Source organism: Eurytemora carolleeae, unplaced genomic scaffold (genome assembly GCF_000591075.1).
Source record: "Eurytemora carolleeae unplaced genomic scaffold, Eaff_2.0 scaffold147, whole genome shotgun sequence".
Lineage (NCBI taxonomy): Eukaryota > Metazoa > Arthropoda > Copepoda > Calanoida > Temoridae > Eurytemora > Eurytemora carolleeae.
In genome coordinates this window covers 12,105-34,241 of record NW_019396103.1, presented here as the reverse complement: position 1 = coordinate 34,241, position 22,137 = coordinate 12,105, and the positions used below count along the sequence as shown (strand labels likewise).

The 22,137-nt window shown below is 33.5% G+C and overlaps 1 protein-coding gene across 1 annotated transcript in view; it reads left to right on the top strand.

Moving 5' to 3' along the window:
* Window positions 1-10,284: 10,284 nt before the first annotated feature.
* The window catches only part of LOC111695019 (myelin transcription factor 1), a 16,822-nt gene continuing 4,969 nt past the window's right edge, over window positions 10,285-22,137 (top strand). Inside the window, exons 1-10 of the mRNA XM_023464148.1 lie at window positions 10,285-10,728; window positions 13,857-13,918; window positions 14,810-14,899; window positions 15,198-15,313; window positions 16,133-16,258; window positions 16,386-16,523; window positions 17,259-17,337; window positions 19,249-19,405; window positions 20,346-20,453; window positions 20,766-20,859. Of these exons, the coding sequence (XP_023319916.1) occupies window positions 14,819-14,899; window positions 15,198-15,313; window positions 16,133-16,258; window positions 16,386-16,523; window positions 17,259-17,337; window positions 19,249-19,405; window positions 20,346-20,453; window positions 20,766-20,859 (899 nt within the window). The 5' untranslated portion in view covers window positions 10,285-10,728; window positions 13,857-13,918; window positions 14,810-14,818. The remainder of the gene's footprint in view (window positions 10,729-13,856; window positions 13,919-14,809; window positions 14,900-15,197; window positions 15,314-16,132; window positions 16,259-16,385; window positions 16,524-17,258; window positions 17,338-19,248; window positions 19,406-20,345; window positions 20,454-20,765; window positions 20,860-22,137) is intronic.

The window sequence follows — 22,137 nt, the reverse complement described above, 5'->3', positions numbered from 1 at the left end:
TAGATTATCTTCTCCCACTTCATACTTTAACACTTCAAACTTATTCCCGTTTTCCTTAACCTAAGGGTATATCTTTCTATCATTCAAAATACAAATAATAAAACATTTTTAACGTTTATTGTCTTGTTGTCCAAATTTTATTGGGGCTATTTTATAATACCATCTTTTTTACAGTATGTGTTGAGATAAATTTTTCAGTAAAAATAATTTACAGTTTGTAACCCACAAACTCTGATTTTTTATCCCTATACCTGTCCAATCTAAATTCGTGGACCTTAGATATTTCAAACTATGAATTCTGTTCCATCAAATAGTAAATTTAAGTTTGAGGCAAACACTTAATTTATTCATGAATAAATTCCAATGAACTGATTACAGTCCTCATAATCTAATATTCTAATCATAATATCTTTAAAGTTGATGTTGAAGGCCTTGGATATTTTAAACTATGAACTCAACAGATAAAAAAGCACAAATTTTATATTTAAAACAATTACACCGTCAGGTTTCAGTGATATAATGGGATTTGAGGCGAGTAATTAATGAGTGTTGGTGTTTTCAAACCCAGAAAAGACGCTTTCTCACAAAAGTTGCGTTGATAAAGCTAAAATAAAATTAACAATCTTTAACGCAGACCTAACTGGACAATTTATCATGTTTTGAAATTTCTTTTAAAAAGTTATATCCACATACAGGGGTAGGCGATATGAATACAATAACGACGAGTTTTTATTTAAGTTCTGATTGTTGACAAGCTTTTTTCGATTTACAAGATTACAAGTAATTTACAGCTTCTCTTGACTTCATATATGTTTATGTGTATCCAGGATGTCTAACAGCTTGAAATAGATTGAAATTGAAATCGAAAGTAGTCTACTTTGTATTGATATAATCGCCTACCACTGTAGTAGTTTTTATTTCACAAAATGATACAAAATAATATTATTTAGACAATTGAACCCTTTATCAGACAAATAATATGGAAGATATATACTGTCGTTTTCTGCGTTGAAAAGAGTTTAATTCTTTAAGTTATTGTTGTTTAAGGTGTACTTGAAATAATATGGAAGATATATATTGTCGTTTTCTGCGTTGTAAAGAGTTAAATTCTTTAAGTTATTGTTGTTTAAGTTGTACTTGAAATTTTGCGTACACTCCTTTTAATGATAACTTTCAGTAAAAATCTACAATTTTATTGTAAAATTTTGATAATTTTTTCATTATTCGAAAATATATTCTATACACAGTCTCAATATTTATTCTACTTTTGGTTCATGTTTTAACATTATGTTAGGTATTTTTCCCAAGTGGCAACTTCATTAAAGTATTTTCAAATGTGCAATTTCCCAAGAGGCAACTTCCCAAGTCATCCTAGCTGCAGTGCACGGCCCCCAGCCTGTTCTAGCCGCGGCGCTGGGCCCCCTATCTAGTGGGAAGTTGCCATTTGGAAAATTGTCACTTGAAAAGTCGCCCTTGGGAAAATGTCTTTGGGAAAGTATCTGAATTTATTAATAGAGATTTTTCTGAAGAGAAAAAAATGATTTTATTCAATTAAATTGCTGGTTTCAAAACCTTGGTTTAGAATATTTGACAGTTGATACTGGAAACCCTGAAATATTTGACAGTTGATACTAGAAATCCTGAAATATTTGACAGTTGACACAGGAAACCCTGAAATATTTGACAGTTGATACTGGAAATCCTGAAATATTTGACAGTTGATACTGGAAACCCTGAAATATTTGACAGTTGATACTAGAAATCCTGAAATATTTGACAGTTGACACAGGAAACCCTGAAATATTTGACAGTTGATACTGGAAATCCTGAAATATTTGACAGTTGATACTGGAAACCCTGAAATATTTGACAGTTGATACTGGAAACCCTGAAATATTTGACAGTTGATACTGGAAACCCTGAAATATCAGTTGATACTGGAAACCCTAAAATATTTCCAACTTTTCAGAAAAAACTGGTTCAGTTATCTCATTAAAGCAAAGTTTAAATTAACCCTCCATGTGAAAATGTGAATACCCGATTCAAAACGTTCAGTTATGTGGAAAATACTTCGTTTTTAATTGTTTAATTCTAATAACTTTTATACAATTCCTGGAGTATAGAAATGTGCACGTCATTATTAAGTTTATAGGGAGTGCGCGGAAATGTATGGTAATTGAACTGAGAATGTAGTATTGTGGAGAACATGTTTTTATTAATCTTTTGAGACCTATGAGACACGGTTCATATTTGTTCAACAAGAGCGCAAATTCAAATTTTTTTAAATCCTCATAGATTGTTCATTTTTGAGGGATGATTTTGAGAATCGGTTTTTAAAAAATTATTCAATAACGGCGACAAAAAATTCTACAGTAAACGAATAAGTTGTTTAGGAACAGGTTGAGAAGATAAAAATGATCTATAATCATCGAAAACAAGTAATCTTATTAAATTATTGACTTTTGTAATGTCTTTTTGTTTACAAACATTTTCTGTAGATTTTTATTGGAAAGACGACATTTGAAGAATTTGAATAAAGCTGCGAACAGATTCATAAAGAATAAGAAATTCAACAAAATGATGAAAAAGAGATAATTGTTTATAAAAATTGATTTATTGACAAAATTTCAAGTGAAAAATATGTTCCTAAATAAACATCTATTTACCCTACTGTAGATTTTTTTGTATTTTTTGTCATCATTATTCAATAATTTAAAAAAATTCGATTCTTAAACGTAACCACTCAAATGGCTGATTTTGAACGTCGACTTTGCGCTCAAGCTCAGTTATTTTACATCATAAACACGTTTTATATTTCTCAAATGAATCCTAAAAAGTTTCTTCATAAAACTACATTCTCAGGTCAACTACCATATATTGCCGGTCACTCCTTTTAAGGAACTGTAGTCGTAATTTCACTTTACTTTTCATGCATGCAAAGATTGTTTTGGGTTGCATGGGTTGCATGGTTTGGGTTGCATGGTTTGGGTTGCATGAATTAGGTTGCATGGGTTGCCTGGTTTGGGTAGCATGAATTGGGTTGCATGTAGCATGGGTTGCATGGTTTAGGTTGCATGTCCAATTTACAACTGTAACCTGAATAGCTTTGTCTGATTAATCTTCAAAGGTTGATTTTGTAAAATGTGGTTTTCTAATTACAACCACATTCCCGTTAGTGTTACGCTTGGAATTCCGTTCCTACTTATGTAAATCAAAATAAAAACCCTTCTTCAAAAAAACTTGGACGGATTATAAATCATGTTGAAAATGAAAGTAACATGAAAAGTATAAAATTAATGATCTGTTCGAAATTTTGTATTTTATCTCAAAGAGATGGTTCAATGCATTTAGATTTTAAAAGAATCTCTGAGGAACTAAACACTTGCCACAACTTCTAATTTTCTAGTTTATGTTTATAACCTGATTTTGTCTACCTTTGATATTTCAAATTACACATTTTCCTTTCATCAAATGGTCAACGTTAGAAATATCAAAGGTTTACACCGTCAGGTTATGAAGTTAAAAAGATTAAAAAAGGTGAGTTTGTGGGAGACACTAAATTCCGATGTTTTTCTTATTGTGCAAAAATATTGGGATTTGAAAATTAAAGCTGGAAACTTTGCTTGATCTCAATATCCACTGTGGGCACTGACATAAAATCATAAATATTCATAAATATATTTCATATACAGACATCTAATTATATAAAAGCAGGATTCAGGATTAAACATATGAATTACATACAGGTTAACTTAATTTTTTCTAAATCTGAAAAGTTCTCTCCAATTCCTCCAATCTTCTCATTTTTTTTTTGCAGATAATTATTTTCCTCTTAGCATTGGACTGAAATAGTTCATCTCCCATGGCAGAACAACATTATGAAGCTGGGGTGTCCCATTAGTGGAATAATTTTCAGGATCCCTTTTCATTAACTGCTTTAGCAGTATGGGGGATATGGTTGCCTTCTTTCCTCTTAGCATAGGGCTAAAATAATTCATTTTCCAGGGTAGAACTACACTTTCAACCTTAGATTCATCATCCCGTTTAAGCGGTTGTTCAAACCAAAGAGGGTAATGAAATACTTTTTCCATGATTCCACTATACAGTGTAGGACGGGGTATGAGGGTTTTCTTTCCTCTAAACAAGGGTTTAGCTTGAAAAGGTCGAGTTTCCACAGGTTTTTGGTCAGCTATCTCCAACTCATCAAGGAGACTGTTAATCCTATTTTCATCTTCGTCTTCATCATTGTCAAGCTGAGCTCCTCGGAATCCTAAACCATGATATTCCATGACACTTCTTTCCTTCTCACCTTTATCCTCCAACTTGACTGCCTGAGGTACTGGAGGGCCACGCCGGACTCCTAACCCATGATAACCAGTTTTAGCTTGGGTTTTATCCGTATCTTCGAGCTCTTCGTTCTTGGGTGTTGGAGAAGAATTCTCTTCCTCCAATCTAAAATAAGGAGGTCTAATATACGTTTCATCCTTCTCCTCGTATTGTTTATCTTCATCATGTATATCTTGAAGATAAACATGTTGAGGTAGTGGTGCCCCCCTCCTTACTCCTAGTCTTAGATACCCAGATCTGCTTGTATCATCTTCTAGATTGTCACCACTGAGCAAGGGAACTCCACGCATTACTGATCCTAAGTACGGAGATCTTGCATATCCTTCATCTTCATCCTGGAGTAATTCCGTTATAGGAGCGTTATGAACTCCATAGCCTAGATATCTAGTGCTTAGTCGTGCATCAGAAAAAGCTGTTAATATCGTTATTAAGAGAAGTATTCCTTCCATGCCCAACCTGATTCTGAGTTCTGATCCAGAGCAGTTTCTCTTTTATACCTGGGAATTGCTCACCCTCCTCATTCATGAGGATTAGCTACTTATCCCTCCCGTAATAAGTACACTTCATGCTTATTTTTGTGTACTATAGACTAAAATAAGTTTTTTTCCCTCCCCTCCCTCGGAAAGTGCCTCTTAAAAACTTTATCATCCCTCTAGATTACCCCCCCCCCCCCCAACANGGGGGGGGGGGGGGGTAGTAGGAGAGAATTTAGATTTGAATAAGCTCAATTTCGGTTAATATATAAGTCTGTGTATTAGTCAAATATCAATGAAAATATTAATTATAAATTGTATTATTTTTGAGAAATGAGATTATATATTATTCCATGAAACAATGGTCAAACTTTATAAATAATAGATCAGCCGCGTAATTAGATTAAAATAAAATTATTAGACTAGCGGTTGAATCATAATATCAAATACTGTGTATTATATCTTTCTGCTCTTTCAATTTATTCCAACCAACTTTGACACTTTTCTTAAATACCTAGGTTTTCCTATTGTGAATTGATTTTGTAAGTGCAGAGACGTAATCGGGATATTTCGTTAGGTGGGATCAACTTTTCTCTCTCCTTTTCTATTCTATTCTTTTTCTATTCTCCTCAGTAACTTCTCTCTTTCCTATTTTATTCTTTTTCATATTCTCCACAGCAACTTCTCTCTCGCCTATTCTATTATTTTTCCTTTTGTACACATAAACTTCTTTCTTTCTCTCTCCTATTCTATTCTATTATTTTCCCTATTCTTCACTGCAACATATCTTTCTCCTATTCTATTCTTTTTCCTGTTCTCCACAGCAACTTCTTTCTCCTATTCTTTTCTTTTTCCTATTCTCTACAGATACTTCTTTCCTATTTTATTATTTTCCCTATTCTCCAAAGCAACATATTTTTATCCTATTCAAATCTTATTCTTATTATCTACAGATATTCTCTCCTATTCTATTATTTTCCATATTTTATACAGTTTCTTCCCTCTCTACTCATTTTTATTCTTTTTCCTACACAGCAGCTTCTCTTTCTCCTTTTCTATTCTTTTTCCTATTTTTTAGTGCTACTTCTCTCCAATTCTATTATTTTCCCTATTTTAAACAATTTCTTCTCTCTCTACTCATTTCTATTCTTTTTCCTATTCTCCACAGCAGCTTATATTCACTTCTATTCTATTCTTTCAAATTTCCTATTTTCTGCAGCAATTCCTATCTCTCCTATTTCTATCTATTTTATTTCCTATAAACTTCGAATGTAATATCCGTGTGGGGCGGAGAGCACTTGAAATCTGTGAATATAAATGACCGAGAATGATGCATAATTAAGTTTTATGGGTAATTAAATGGTTTACTGTTAATCAAATCTTGCTCGGTGGTAGTCCTAGTATAATTTCAACAGTGGTTTCACCCTAATTAAAGCTGATATCCACACTAGTTTTTAACAAATCTCAGCCATTTCCTTGCTCGTCTGGGTTTTATTAATTTTAGTTAGAAATATCAAAGGTATACATCGGGTTGCACATATAAAGGGATTGGAAAATTTAGGTTTGTGGCAAAAACTCGGTTATTTTTTTAAAGGTTACTTTTAAAAGAGCTCGATAAATGAAGAATTGGTTGAATCGAATACAAATTAAGTATTTTAAATCTTTTTAGAATAAAATTCTTAATATCTTTGTATTTAAAGAAAATTTAAATTATAAATTTTCTGATATTTTGAAATTTTTTTAAGAATACAATTTATCATTGCACAAATGTAAATTTTGAATCCAGCATTCCCCCTCCCCCCTAACCTAGCCCATTCCTTTCCCTCTTCCCCCCACCCCCTCCTCCCCTTCTCTAATAAATATTTTTACGATCAATTTTGAGAATAAGTTGTAGGTGTAATCTGTAGGGAAGATAGGATATTGTTCCTCTCCATACTTTAATTGCTTTTTCTTCCGTTTCCTTATTACTTTTCTTTGGCAGTTATAATCACTCTGTTGGGATATTTCAGATTTGTTAGTTTATCACATATTGGGGAGAACATTTTTAATAGGTATGGGTTAGTATGGATCAGGGTTTTTGTGACTCAGTAGATATTCGCATTAGATTGGATTGATGAACAAGTTTTATGGATTTGAAATCTGGTGTAATGAAAAGGAAATTGTTTGGTTGAAAAATAAGTTAAAATAATTGGAGTCTTTGCAACAAATTCTAGTTTTCTAATCACTATATTTTTGCAACCTTAGATAATTTAAACTATGAATTCTGTTAGATCAAATAATCTAAGTTTCACATATCAAAGGTTTCCACCAGTCACCATCAGTGAAAAAAGATATTGGGATTAGAAAATTTGATGAAATGGTTTGCTAAAAGTAAATTATTTTGTATGGTTTAGTAGAATAGCAATCTCATCCGTTAGGTTTGCAGTGGTGCAGCATGGGGTGAAAAGAACAAAAAAGATGTGGTTTGAAAGATTTTGTGGTTCAGTATGGTTTGATTAAAAGATAGATTGATCAAGTGATGTGGTTAAGTTAAAAATAGATTGATCAAGTGATGTGGTTAAGTTAAAGATAGATTGATCAAGTGATGTGGTTATGATAGATAGATAGATAGATAGATAGATAGATAGATGGAAATATAGATATATTCATATAAAGATATATAGATAGACATATATATATGTATATACTAGCTGAAGTGCTCGGCGTTGCCCAGATTATTCATAGTTACTCCCGCCGTTTACCCGCCCTTGGTTTTAAATGATGCTTTGCCGTGGAATTTCAATAAAATTCAAAAGAATTTCCCGCCAATGTCACCACCGGGGAACCCAAATTAAAATCCAAGGTTTGCATTTCAAATGCATAAATCACAATGACTCGATAAATGTATAAAAAGAGAACTGAATAAAAATTCTGCCTCCCCTGAACTAGTGAACTAGAGAACTGTATACTCCTGAACTAGTGAACTAGAGAACTGTATATTCCTGAACTAGTGAACTAGAGAACTGTATATTCCTGAACTAGTGAACTAGAGAACTGTATACTCCTGAACTAGTAAACTAGAGAACTGTATACTCCTGAACTAGTAAACTAGAGAACTGTATACTCCTGAACTAGTGATCTATAGAACCTGGAGAACTGTATAGTCTTGAACTAGTGACCTATAGAACCTGGAGTACTATGTAATCCTGAACAAGTGAACTATAGAACCTGAAGTACTATCAAATCTTGAACTAGTGAACTATAGAACCATATATAACTGTATAATCTTGAACTAGTGAACTATAGAACCTAGAGATGTGTATAATCTTGATCTAGTGAACTATAGAACCTGAAAGTACTATAAAATCTTGAACTAGTGAACTATAGAACCATATAGAACTGTATAATCTTGAACTAGTGAACTATAGAACCTGGAGAAGTGTATAATCTTGAACTAGTGAACTATAGAACCTGGAGAAGTGTATAATCCCCCCGGAGAATCCAATGAATACCTGGAGGAGCTTGAGTATGTTTGAGGAACAGGTCAAAGTGGCCAAATTGAGATATTAGGGTAATCCAGAGACACTTGGCGAAATTCGTGGAGGGGAAGAACACAGAAGATCGTTGAGGAGAGGGGATACGGTGTAGGTTTGAGAAAGAGAATTTGGGGGTCAAATACGGGAGGAGAGAGAGATATAGGTTTCAATATGGGAGGAAGGAGATATAAAGGTTTCAATATGTGAGGAAGGAGATATAAAGGTTTCAACATGGGAGGAAGGAGATATAAAGGTTTCAATATGGGAGGAAGGAGATATAAAGGTTTCAACATGGGAGGAGAGAGAGATTGAGGTTTCAATATGGGAGGAAGGAGATATAAAGGTTTGTGAGGAAGGAGATATAAAGGTTTCAACATGGGAGGAAGGAGATATAAAGGTTTCAATATGGGAGGAAGGAGATATAAAGGTTTCAACATGGGAGGAAGGAGATATAAAGGTTTCAATATGGGAGGAAAGAGATATAAAGGTTTCAATGTGGGAGGAAAGAGATATAAAGGTTTCAATATGAGAGAAAGGAGATATAGAGGTTTCAATATGGGAGGAGAGAGAGATTGAGGTTTCAATATGGGAGGAAGGAGATATAAAGGTTTGTGAGGAAGGAGATATAAAGATTTCAATATGGGAGGAAGCAGATATAAAGGTTTCAATATGGGAGGGGAGAGGGGAGGCAAAGAGTTGGATATCTGAGTAGTGAAGGTAGAAAATCAAGTAAACATATAAGGTTACAATGTATGCCTATAAGGGCATGATACCTCACTATTACTCTAGAGGAGTTACAAGGTTGCAAAGTCGTTCCATTATCTGGGCATAAATTTAACCGTCTCCACATTTTCAGGTTTTAAAAATGAGAGAGTGTAAAATGTAAAATATTGATAGGAGGGGGGGAGGGGGTGAAAAGTATTAATGACTGGACAATTATCCGTTGTATCTAACTTTAAAAAGTAATCTATGACATATTGATCCAAAGCTAGGTTGCAAGCTCTCAAAGCAAAAATTGATGATATTTTTTCTATTACTTCTTAAAAACTAAATTAAAAACAAGCATTTTATAGTTCTAAAATGTAAATGTCTAGGGCTACAAAAAAGTATAAGTGAGTTATTCAGTTAAAATCAAAGGTCACGGCGATGCGACACTTGAAGGTTGACCCAGTCTTTAAAATTGAACTTTTTAGAGCAGTCTGAATCTATCTGATGACGAATGCCATTTATTCATAATTATATACAAAAAGACAGATTTCATTCATATTCATATAATTAATATTATCAAACTATCAATCTATCAAATCTTAAGAAATCATATCTTAAGAAAGAGTATTTAACTTTGCACGTATCAAATCTAGTTTAGATATGATTGAAGCCCACAAGGATGAACTATTATTGACAAATTGCCTGCATTATACAAAATATTAAAGTCCAACAACTTTTGCAATATTTAAAGCAACGTCACACTATAATCTTGACATTCTTGTAAAATAAAGAGAAATTATTTAAAATTTTTAGTAAAAAAGTTACAAATTACCTTTGAATAGTTAATAATTAAGTTACACCGACTTTGAAACTATTTTATGCAAAAACGCAGTTGAAAACTAGATTCAGCTGCAGGTTTAACTTGGTTCAACTCCAGTAGCAGTTGATAGTAGGAGAGGACGGAGAGAAACGACCAAGTTTCTCAACTAGGAAAACTTTTTCCATTTCAGAAACTTGGTCTAAACTTTGCTAAGTCTGCAGTCTACTAAACTTTGTATAGAACAAGAATCCGAATACCCTTTTTGCAAATACAAGAATCCGAATACCTTTATACAACTGTGCGCAAATAAAACTGAAAAATTATGGTCATGCAATAAAAAAAACTTATACAATTTGAATTAGTTCCATCTGCATTCATACATCAATTTTTTTTTTAAATCCTCAAAAAATATTTGCCTAATCTTTGATTGTTCATGTACACATTTAAAACAAAGTCATACTTGATAAGATGGGCGGGGTTATCTGCCAGGCCCAGATGGACAATCCAGGCCACTATTTGCGCCGCCGGTCTCCCATTGGTCGTCAGTATTCCCGGCCTGTGATTGGTCGAAGTGGCGGCAGGGTACGAGGACGGAGCGGACCTGTTGTATTGAGGCTGCAGGAGTCGAGGATGAGGACAGTTTGATACTACGACTAGTCACAGAAACTTCGAAACTAAAACAAAACTTTGTATGACCTTGCAGTTTATTGTTATTTTTCAAAAGTTATATTAAAACTTAGTCCAGTTTGTTTTAAACCTGCAAACTTGTGAAAAGTGAAGGGAAAATATCTCTCCTGGTTTTACGGATGAGCCTGCACTAGATTTGTGCACCCTGAGTAAAGTTCGGCACTGCCAAAAGTCGGAGGTAACCTTTCAAAACTTTGTTACTAACGCAAAGTTTCATTATTAGTGTCTTGCAAACTTCTGGAATACTTTTTACGAGATAAAAAAGTTTTAGGATTCAAACTTGTTGAATCATGGACGCGGTTCCTTTATCGCAAGAGTGGTAGAAACTGATGGATAAAAGTAATTTTAGTTCAAACAAGTTCAACATATTACAATCTATATGTTTGCTTTTATAAGTCTTTTATCCGTGTTTTTGGTTAAATCGTATTGAATGCCGTTATAACTAAATTCATAATACAACGATAAATACCACAATTCAACTCCATTCTATACAATCCTAAGAAATAACAACTCTATTTTATATTAAGATACAAACCATCCCAATTCTATTCTATATCATGATAAAAACCACCCCAACTCTATTCTATACCATGATACAGACCATCCCATCTCCATTTTATACCATAATAAAAACCACCCCAACTCTATTCTATACCATGATACAGACCATCCCAACTCTATTTTATACCATAATACAAACCATCCCAACCCTATTCTATACCATGATAAAAACCACCCCAACTCTATTCTATACCATGATACAGACCATCCCAACTCTATTCTACACCATGATACAGACCATCCCAACTCTATTTTATATAATAATACAAACCAGCCCCAACTCTATTCTATATCAAGATACAGACCATCCCAACTCTATTCTATATGATGAAACAGACCATCCCAACTCTATTCTATACCATGATACACACCGTCCCAACTCTATTCTTTACCATGATACAAACTATCTCAACTCTATTCAACCACCATAATACAAACCATCATGAATCTCTTCTACACTATGATGCAAGCAATCATGAATCTCTTCTACATTATGAAACAAAACAATCCCAACTCTATTCTACACTATGATACAAACCATCATGAATCTCTTCTACACTATGATACAAACCATCATGAATCTCTTCTACACTATGATACAAACCATCATGAATCTCTTCTACACTATGATACAAACCATCATGAATTTCTACACTATGATACAAACCATCATGAATCTCTTCTACACTATGATACAAACCATCATGAATCTCTTCTACACTATGAAACAAACAATCATGAATCTCTTCTACACTATGAAACAAACGATTTTAAATATCTTTTATATTATATCATCCAACCAAATATCTTCTTTATCAGACCATAAAACTCTTTTTCATACCAAAATTTATTCAAATCCTGATCTATCATGTACGTACGAAGATAATTAACACCCCAACTTCCGGTCATGCCTTTAATTAAAAAATAATAAAAATTCTCTTCCACGCACATGATATTTATCATTCTTACTATATATTTTATATAAGGATAAAGGAATTGATTCTTTGTCACACACTCAGATTTTCTAATCCCAACATCTTTGGAACCCAATGTCGTAAACCTTTGATATGTCAAACCTATATTATTTGATCTAACAGAAGTCATAGTTTGAAATGTGAAAGGCTTACGACATTGGAATCCAAAAATATAGGAATTATAAAATATGAGTTTGTGACAAAGACTCAATTCCTTTCTAAAGATAAACGCCAATTTGAAATTGAAAAATAAAAAATAAATAAAATTCTCTCTCCATTATCTTCATCAAAGGTCCGAAGTTACTCGCTCCAGATCATCTTTTCATTCGGATTCTTTCTTCTTGGACAAAACTAGTTTCCGGGGCAGAGAATTATAATTGCTTGGTGGTTGGGACCCAGCATACAGCGGATATTTAGTGAATATTTTAATGTAAAAAACTGTTCCATCTGCCACAAGCAATCCCTCAAACACCCTGCAACAGCTTGTCTCCCCCCCCCCCATCCCCTCCAACCCACATTCTAAACTTTTTATTGTTTTTTAAACAGATTTTTAAAAGGAAAATGAACCGCAGGGAATTGAATAAAGATTTTAGTGTATTTAAATCTCCGATATCATCCACTCGTGATACTCCCCTAATCCTTATCCGTAAAATCATTTTTTTTATCACACCTTATTATTTTATTCATCCTATTCCACTCAATTTAGTCCACCCACTCATCCAAATCCAGCTTCACTATACTCAACCATCCCACTACTGTCCAGCTAGCTGGCAGCTGCAATTTTCAAATAAGAATTCACAAGATTTTATTGCCAATATTGAGAGCTCTAGAATTCAAAATGTTAGCGGGAACCTCTTTTTATGTACACCCTTTAATTAAAAAAAAGCATTCGACTTCACTCGCCCCATTCTCCACCCAACCATCCTTACCATCCGTCCTAATCTAATCCAGAACCAACCATTCGACCCCATATGTGTCCACTCATCCTACTCCGCCAACCCTTCCAACATCACTCACCTATTATCCTGCTACACTCAACCATCCTAATCCAGAACCAACCATTCGACTCCTCTCACATTCTTTAATCTCTAATACTTTGATAATAAATTGCAATTCAGGGATTCATCAAACGTCCCTGTCTTTGATCAAGTTTTAAAAATTTGTTTGAAAAAATAGATTTTCTGGGTTAGTGTTTTTTTCCTAACACCCTGCAGAACCCAGAGCGGGATTTACCAGTGTAGGGTGGAGAGACGGTTGTAAAGTTTGGAAAGGTCCAGATGACTTTAATACATTAGAGTTATCAGAGTTAGGAAACTTCATATTTAACTTTCAATTAGTTGACCAGGAGAAGAGGAGACCTGGTCAACTTCATGCCAGAGAGAGTTAGACCTGCAGGCTCCAGGTTGCCAAAAAGTAAGGTTCGGAGTTTAAGATACAAGATCGATGTTCCAATTATTAATGTTTTAAAGTTCCAATTTCAGGTTCTAATTTTCAGAATAATGATTTATAATTTATTTAAATTTTAAAAATCGTTCAAGAAATTTAATTAAAGGAATTGAGTCTTTTCCTCAACATCAGATTTCCTAATCCTTATATCTTTGCAAACCAATGTCGTCGATCTTAGATATTTCAAACTACAAATTCTCTCAGATCAAATAATCTCAGTTTGAAATGTCAAAGCTTTACACCCTCAGTTTGCGAAGATTTAAGAATTGGAAAACTTAAGTTTGTGGCTAAGGCTCAATTTTTTTTGTCAAATTGCTTAATTTAGGAAATAAGAAGATTGAAGACTGGGAAGAATGCCAGGATTTCAGTAAACGAGCAGAACTACAGGTTGGGATTTTTGATGAATTAGGAATGGAAAATTTAAAGAAAAAGTATGACTTTTATCCTGCGATGTATGGTACTTGAACTGAGAATGTAGTATTTTGGAGAATATTTTAGGATTCATTTGAGAAATATAAAACGTTTACTGAGTTTGAGCGCAAAGCCGACGTTCAAAATTATCCATTTGGGATGGTTAAGTTTTTTGAGAATCGATTTTTTAAAAATTAATAAATATTTACGACAAAAAATGTTAAAATATTCTGCAGTAAACTTATTAGATTAGTTTAGGAACATAGTTTTAATTGAAATTTTCTCAATAAATCAATTTTAGAATTAATTATTTCTTTTCCATCACGATATTGAATTTCTTAATCTTGAATTTGTTCGAAGATTTCTTCAAATTCTTCAAATGTCGTCTTTTTAATAAAAATTCCAGGAAATTTACAGAAAATGTTTGTGAACAATGAGACATTTTAGAAACCAATAACTAAGTAAGATTACTTATTTTTGATGATAGTAGTTAATTTTTATTTTTTCAACCTGTTCCTAAACAACTAATTAGTTTTAAACCGATTCTCAATATCATCCCACAAAAATAAACAATATATGAGGAATTTAAAAATTAAATTTGCGCTCGTGCTGAACAAATTTGCACCGTAAAAACGTCTGATAGGTCTCAAATGATTCCTAAATAATTTCTCCACAATACTACATTCTCTGTTCAACTAGTATATATTGGCAGTCACTCCCTTTAAAAGAATTTTATATTTTACAGTACTCTTCATAAAATCATAAGCTTATAAATTCTTAATTACAGGACGATTTAAGTTGTATGAAGAAAATGCATTATATTTTTCTTCTTTTTTGAGTTCTGCTAATTTTACTCCATGTTTCTAGAATACAATAATGTTGGATACAAGTGAGAAGATGGTGGTAGATGATTCCCCTTACCAACCCCAGGCTGACCCAGGACCCATGGAAGCTCAGGTAGGAACTCATCACTTTGAATTAAAACCTTTACATTCAATTCAAATCCAGCTAGTCCCTATTTTGTAATATTTCTCCATGCATGATAATTTGAAATATTTCCCAGATAACAAACATTTTCAAAATGAAAACTAATTTTTAGAGCAGTTGCAGCTGTATTTATTTTTACTTTACATGTCTTGGTATTTCATAATAAATTCTTCAACACTCGTCAAGCTTTTTAGCTCATTTTTAAAAACACGATTTCAAGTTCATTTCTTGTAATTTTTCCCTTAGTGCTAAAGAAATGTCTTTTCAGGATTCACAAGACATGAAACCTGACATGAAGCAGAGTTTAACTTATGATAGTTCTACGGGGAAAATGTACGCTGAGTTGGGATCTACAACACAATCTTCAAACCAGGAATCAAACAGGTACCTGGAGCAATCCATTCCAGTTCTTAAACCAGGATTCAAACAGGTACACGGAGCAATCCATTCCAGTTCTTAAACCAGGAATCAAACAGGTACACGGAGCAATCCATTCCAGTTCTTAAACCAGGAATCAAACAGGTACACGGAGCAATCCATTCCAGTTCTTAAACCAGGATTCAAACAGGTACACGGAGCAATCCATTCCAGTTCTTAAACCAGGAATCAAACAGGTATCCGGATCAATCCATTCCAGATCTTAATCCAGGAATCAAACAGGTACCCGGAGCAATTCATATCAGTCTTGAAGCCAGGAATCTAACAGGTACCCGGAGCCATTCATTCATCGTTATTAAGCCAGACATCAAACAGGTACCCGGAGCAATCCATTCCAGTTCTTAAACCAGGAATCAAACAGGTACCCGGAGCAATTCATATCAGTCTTGAAGCCAGGAATCTAACAGGTACCCGGAGCCATTCATTCATCGTTATTAAGCCAGACATCAAACAGGTACCCGGAGCAATCCATTCCAGTCCTTAAACCAGGAATCAAATGGGTACCTGGAGCAATCCATATCAGTCTTTAAACCAGGAATCAAACAAGTACACGGAGCAATTCATTCCAGTCCTTGAACCAGGAATCGAACAGGTACCCGGAGCAATCCATTCTGGTCATTAAGCCAGGAATCAAGCAGATGCCAATCCATAAAAAAATGAATCAAAATTGGTACCTGGAGAAATTAAGTTAGCAATCCAATTTTTACACCTCGTATGATTGTCTATATCTCCTACTTGAACAGTTTCTTGACTCCCCCTGTTTAGTAGGAATGAGAGCAGTTATTTCCCCAGCTATCAATCAGCCTACCCTGGAGCATACTCACAGATGCAGACTCCACAGTACAATGGGTCTTACTCCATCAGCTACACGACACCTTCCCCATACGACAGGTAGAAAGAGGGGAGAGAGAGTTATTTTTTTATTGGGCTCTCGATAAATAATGATAATAATAATAATAATAATAATAATAATAATCATAATAATGAATATTATAAATAATAAAAATAATCTATCCAGATCATCATATCCTGCGTTCAGCTCTCCAGCTGCATTTGTTCCTCACTCTGCTATCAATCTATCTGTAAAGACCAACGAGGAAGGTCCACACAGTGCTGAACCAAGTCCTCAGATACTTGACCTCACACGACCTCTCAGGTAAACTTGACCTCTCACGACCTCTCAGGTAGACTAGACCTCAAACAACCTCTAAGTTACTTGACCTCGCGCGAACTCTCTAGTACACTTGACCTAGCACGACCTCTCAGGTAGACTAGACTTCAAAAAACCTCTCATATACTTCACCTCACCCGAACTCTCTGGTACACTTGACCTTAAACGACCTCTCAGGCATACTTGACCTCACACAACCTCTTAAGTACAGTTAAACTTACACGACCTAAAGGGGAATAGTCTGGACATCTCCAGAATTCACGGCAAACCTGACAATCAACTTTATTTCCTAGGTGCAAAACTATACAATGTACATAACTCTTATGTAATTGACCTCTCAGATATTTAAAATTTCAAAGATAACTTCTCTCTAATATGAAATCTTAACCGTTTTTGTCGAATTCGTCTTTTTTCAACCACACCCTTTCTCCTAGTCCATCCACTCATTAAACATGAATTCTGAGAATCAATCCTTGAGTAAATTTGAATCTTTAAAAGAATGAGAGGCTTAAATCCTAAAAGCAAATTGAAAATCTGATTAAGATAATAGGCTTAAATATTCAATAAAGTATTTAAAAGTTTTATATTTGTCTTTTCATTTTAACTTTGCCAATTTTAGAAATGGAAATAGTTGAGAGAAAATAGTTTCAGATTTTTCCTAAATAAACGATTTTTCCTTATTTAAATAAAGAAATCTCAAGAATTTTTCAACTTTTTTAGCTCCGGTGCAAGTCCTTCTACTGGATTCAGCTCCGTAGCTCCACCCACCAGTGTTCCAACCTCCCAGGATCAGACCCAGGTACAGATTTAGAACCTCACATACATCACAAATTAAACCTTTTGTACTAGACAGTAAACGTAGATTTCAGTGCAGATAGATTTGCCATGGCCGATTAACATCGACACGCTGAATAATCTTTATCTGGCCGTCGACGAGAGCCAGGAAACTTCAGTCTACTGCAGTCTACACTATACAGTACACTTCGTGCGACGTAACATAGTATTCAAAGGCGATCAATTTTCAGTTAAAAAAGGATATCTCCGTCATTCTTGAATATGTAATTAGTACCGTTGTGAATTTGACTTTAAAAAAAAATTAAGGACCCATTGGAATAGCGTTTACAATTCCTTTAAACTTATCTTTTTACTGTCATCCCTGTCAGCATAAAATATGAAAACCAACTTGAAAGCATATCATTTCATACATTCATAATAATAAATTACTGCAAGTGTGAATATTTGAAATGTTGAAGGAATGATTAATATTAAATAGCAAATGCATTAGATATTTATAGATAAAAGGTTAAATATTACAATATTCAATATTTTACACAACGGAAATATATTTTTTTATGATTTTAACTTTCAAGGAACCCTCAATTACCTAAGAATCACGGGTTTGGCTTTTTTATTTAGTTTGTTCGCCCTTTATTGACATTTTGTTCTTTAGGTTAAATGTATATGGTTCTCTTATTAAGCCATTTATATAAATCACATAAAAAAGCTATATTTACTAAGCAAAATGTGACTCTGACAGAAGATATTTGCAGAAACGATTTTTTCTAATCTTTCGATAACGAACTATTGGTTTTTATTTTTTAATATTAACATCATGAATAGGGGATTTGGTATTTTTGTGCTTAAATATTTAGCACTATGTCAAAAATAAAATTCAAAAATATGGTAGACAGATTTTTGTGGAGCCCCCAGAAAGCAAAAAACTCTTAAATGTAAATTAACGTGGAATAACTTATTTTATGTATAAACCAACTTATCCAGGTGCTCCATACTCCGCCTTGGCTCTTTCTTCTCCGTATGACAGTATTTGCAGTTCCTATCCTGGTTCAGGATATCCTTCCTACCAGCAGTCCTACTCCTGTCTTACCCCGTATCCTTCAACCACATTCTCCACTATGTCTCCTTACCAGGTAAACAACATCAGAACATGAACACAAGGAAAAGGTTAAAAGAGAAAAGAAGAAAAGGTTAAAAGAGAAAAATATGATAAAAGGGAAATCAGAAAAGAATTGAGTCTTTGCCACAAACTCAAATTGTCTAATCCCTGTATCTTTGAAACCTGACGGTGTAAACCTTTGATACTTCAAAATTAGATTGTTTGTTCTAACAAAATTCATAATTTGAAACATCTAAGATCTTCGACATTGAGTTGCATAGGTATAGAGATGAGAAAATCAGAGATTGTTGCAAAGACTCAATTCCTTTGTTTTAAGAAGATAGCAAAAATAGAAGAAAAATGGAAGACAGAATATCAATAATGAGATTTATTTTTGAAATAAACTTAATGGAAGGAAAATGAAAACAAACAAAAGAGATAAAAATCTAAAAAAAGCTTGATGAGCATCTCCGAACCCTGATATTTCAGGATCTAACAGCAGTGAGCTATGGTATGTCTGGATTAACTTCATCAGGAACTACTATTGCAAGCCCTGACAGTTTGTATTTTGTTTAAAATTATTATCATTACATTTCATTGATCTCTGAGCAAGCATCAGTTATATTTGCTTGAAACATGATTATTAGAAACGCAAGCACTCGCATTTTTCCTTCGTATTTTTTAAATATTTTTTTTCTATTATAACATAAACGTCCACAGAATCTAGGTGTAGAGTTTATATTTCTAATATCTACGTTTTCAATAACCATATTTAAAGCCTGTGGAAAAGGAATTTTGACCATCATTTTTTCCTAGCCGCCACCGAAGGTTCAGACGGAGCCCGTTGATTTCTCCAGTAGCCAACTCAGTCAACCTTTTGGATCTCCGAGAGTTCTTGAACCTTCGGGGATGTTTCCGAGAGGATCAATCAGTCCTTCTCAGGACTCTCTTGCTAGATACAGGGTTGCTAACGGTAGGTTTTCATTTTATGTAACATATTGTAAACGTAATTTTGGCCATTTTCTTACTAATCTTAGCTGGAAAAAAATCCGCGATCCGTTGTAAAAATAAAATAAAACGTCATTAAAGTAATACTTGTGGGTATTTGATATTGTTACAAATAATTTTACTAGTAACTTATTAAATCAGTTAAGGGAAATGGGTCTGTTAACACTGCACAATTACTGTGTCACATGTTCTTTGGACCATTTAAAGTCACAACTTGAGTCTAAAAGTTGTTTTTCTATTCCAGAGTTTTCTGGTTAGCACTGTATTATTCTTTTCCTAAGTAAGTTAAGGAATTGTATTGTTTTTTTGTCATTGTTGTTTTTTATTGACATTATTATTATTATTATTATTATTATTATTATTGGGAGGAATAAATGTATCTATGACAGTATAATTACCATTTATTACTGATCACACGACCATGGGAGAAGATTAAGAAACTTTTGTCTTGTTTGATCAATAAGCTAATTGGATCTTGGACTTACTTCGTAGATTATAGAACCACTTGGAGATTCTGAACCGGACAAAAAGAGGCAAATTATTTTAATTTAGGTGTTTAAACAGTATTTGTCTCAAACTTTTAAACCTTTTTATTCCTTTTTTTACTGTAAAAAGTTTAATATGATATGTATAGTGTGAGTTATAAATATATATTTAGGGTTTTGTGATGTGGAATCACGAAATGTTAATATTGTAAAAACAAATTATTAAATTCATAAATTAGAACAATGCTTTTATTTTCAATTTGATTTCAAACCCACATAGGTTGAGACATTAATAACGACCTAGAAATAAAATAAATAAAAATGAAAAGCTGCAACAAACCATATTTAAGAAAAAATCGTCTCTATTGCCCCATTCTTTCTTGGTAACCCTGCATATTGTTTTACCCCATAAAAAATTAGTTTTTTTATATATTTTTTATTTCAGTATTGACTACAGAACGGATCCAGGACGGAGTCAGGAGTTAAAGTGTCCTACTCCGGGTTGTGATGGATCAGGGCATGTTACAGGTATAATAAAGAGACACCAGAGCTGGCATACTTTTAAATGAAATCGAGTAAAGATACGCAACCTTCAGTACTTCAGCTTAACCTGATTTTTTACAGTTGGATGTTTCACTCATTGGAAATGTTAATTATTAGAATTTGAATATTTCTGATCTCTAATAGTCTGAATCTCCGAGCTTTTACCAGAGTAAACCAGAAAATATTACTTTTCCTCATTAGCTAACTCTTTTTTCGATTCAAAAGTTTTCAGCTCAGCAAGAGTAAAATATTTGAAAATAAAAATGTAAATAATTTTTAAAATTAATTAATTTCTAGGAAACTATTCCTCTCATCGATCCTTGTCGGGTTGTCCTAGAGCTAACAAACCTAGATCTAGACCTAAGGATGGAGCTGAATCTGAACCTTTAAGGTAGGTATTTTATTTCTTTTCAAAATTGTTTAGATTTTCTTTATCATCTTTCTCATTCCTTTTTTTCAACCTCTTCATTAATTGCATGTTATTGAACTTGACATGATCTTTTTTTACAAAATTCTCTTCTTTTCTTGATTCTTATTTCCATAATCTTCTTTAAATGATTATCTTTTAATCATTATCTTTTTTATGAAACTCTTTCCTTGATATTTTTTACAATCTTTTACAATCTCTCAGTAATAAGTATTTAACCATATGAAAACGATCTTGCCAAATACAAGGTTTATAATTGGTGTGGATGTGTTATATGTTAGATAATATCTGTGTGTATACTCGGGTCTACTTGGTTTAATGGAACCCCTGGCTCTATCTTGATATAAACATATAATAGGAGAAGGGTCGTGTAAGTACATTGTTAACAAGGTTTACAACAGTGTTAATGTTTGGGGTCGGAGATTACCCTCTAGTTACCCATATATCCAGTCCTCCCCGTCACCCCCACCCTTTCCTGGTCTTACAGGTTCTCCCCCCCCCCTTCTCCAATCCACCCCCGCGTTTCTAGCCAATAAGCGGATAATTTGTTTCCCGCATTATCTAGATGACTGTTCATTGTACAGTATATTTGATGGAAACTAATCTACAAGATGAGCTGGCAAAATTCAAGATACAATTTGTAAGTGAAATATGACATAAATGCCTGTTATACTTTAAACAATAAATCTGCAGATTGTAAAGTTGTTTTTACTCTTGTATAATAAATAATATTGCTTCTCTTGATGTCTTACTTCAATCATCTTGTGCAAATGAAATGTATCAAATGAAAATATAGAACCAATGGTTAAAACCTTGAGAGTAAAAGCATTTCTTGAAAATCTTGTTTAAACATGAACCTGCATAGATTAGCGGGATTCAATGAAAACTTATGCATACAAAAAACACTTTTTACAAAGGATTTGCATTTTTTGTCCTGCATTTCGCACTCTCTAGATATGAAAAAAATAACAATTTAAAAAGTGCTTTATGTTAAGGTTTCTCTGGTTTAAGGAGAATACTTCGCAGTACTCCTTTCCTAATTCTAATTTGAATTTGATTATAAATATTTGAATTTGTTTCTGTATAGTTGGTAGCACAGAGATACTTTGGTTTGATGCTAGGGTTGGATCTCATTAGAAACTTTGTGAGACTCAAACATAGAAAGAGAGAGAGTCGGAGAGAAGTTTCAAACCTGAAACCAACAAACTTTAGATATTTTCAATCACTAAACCGCAATACCCA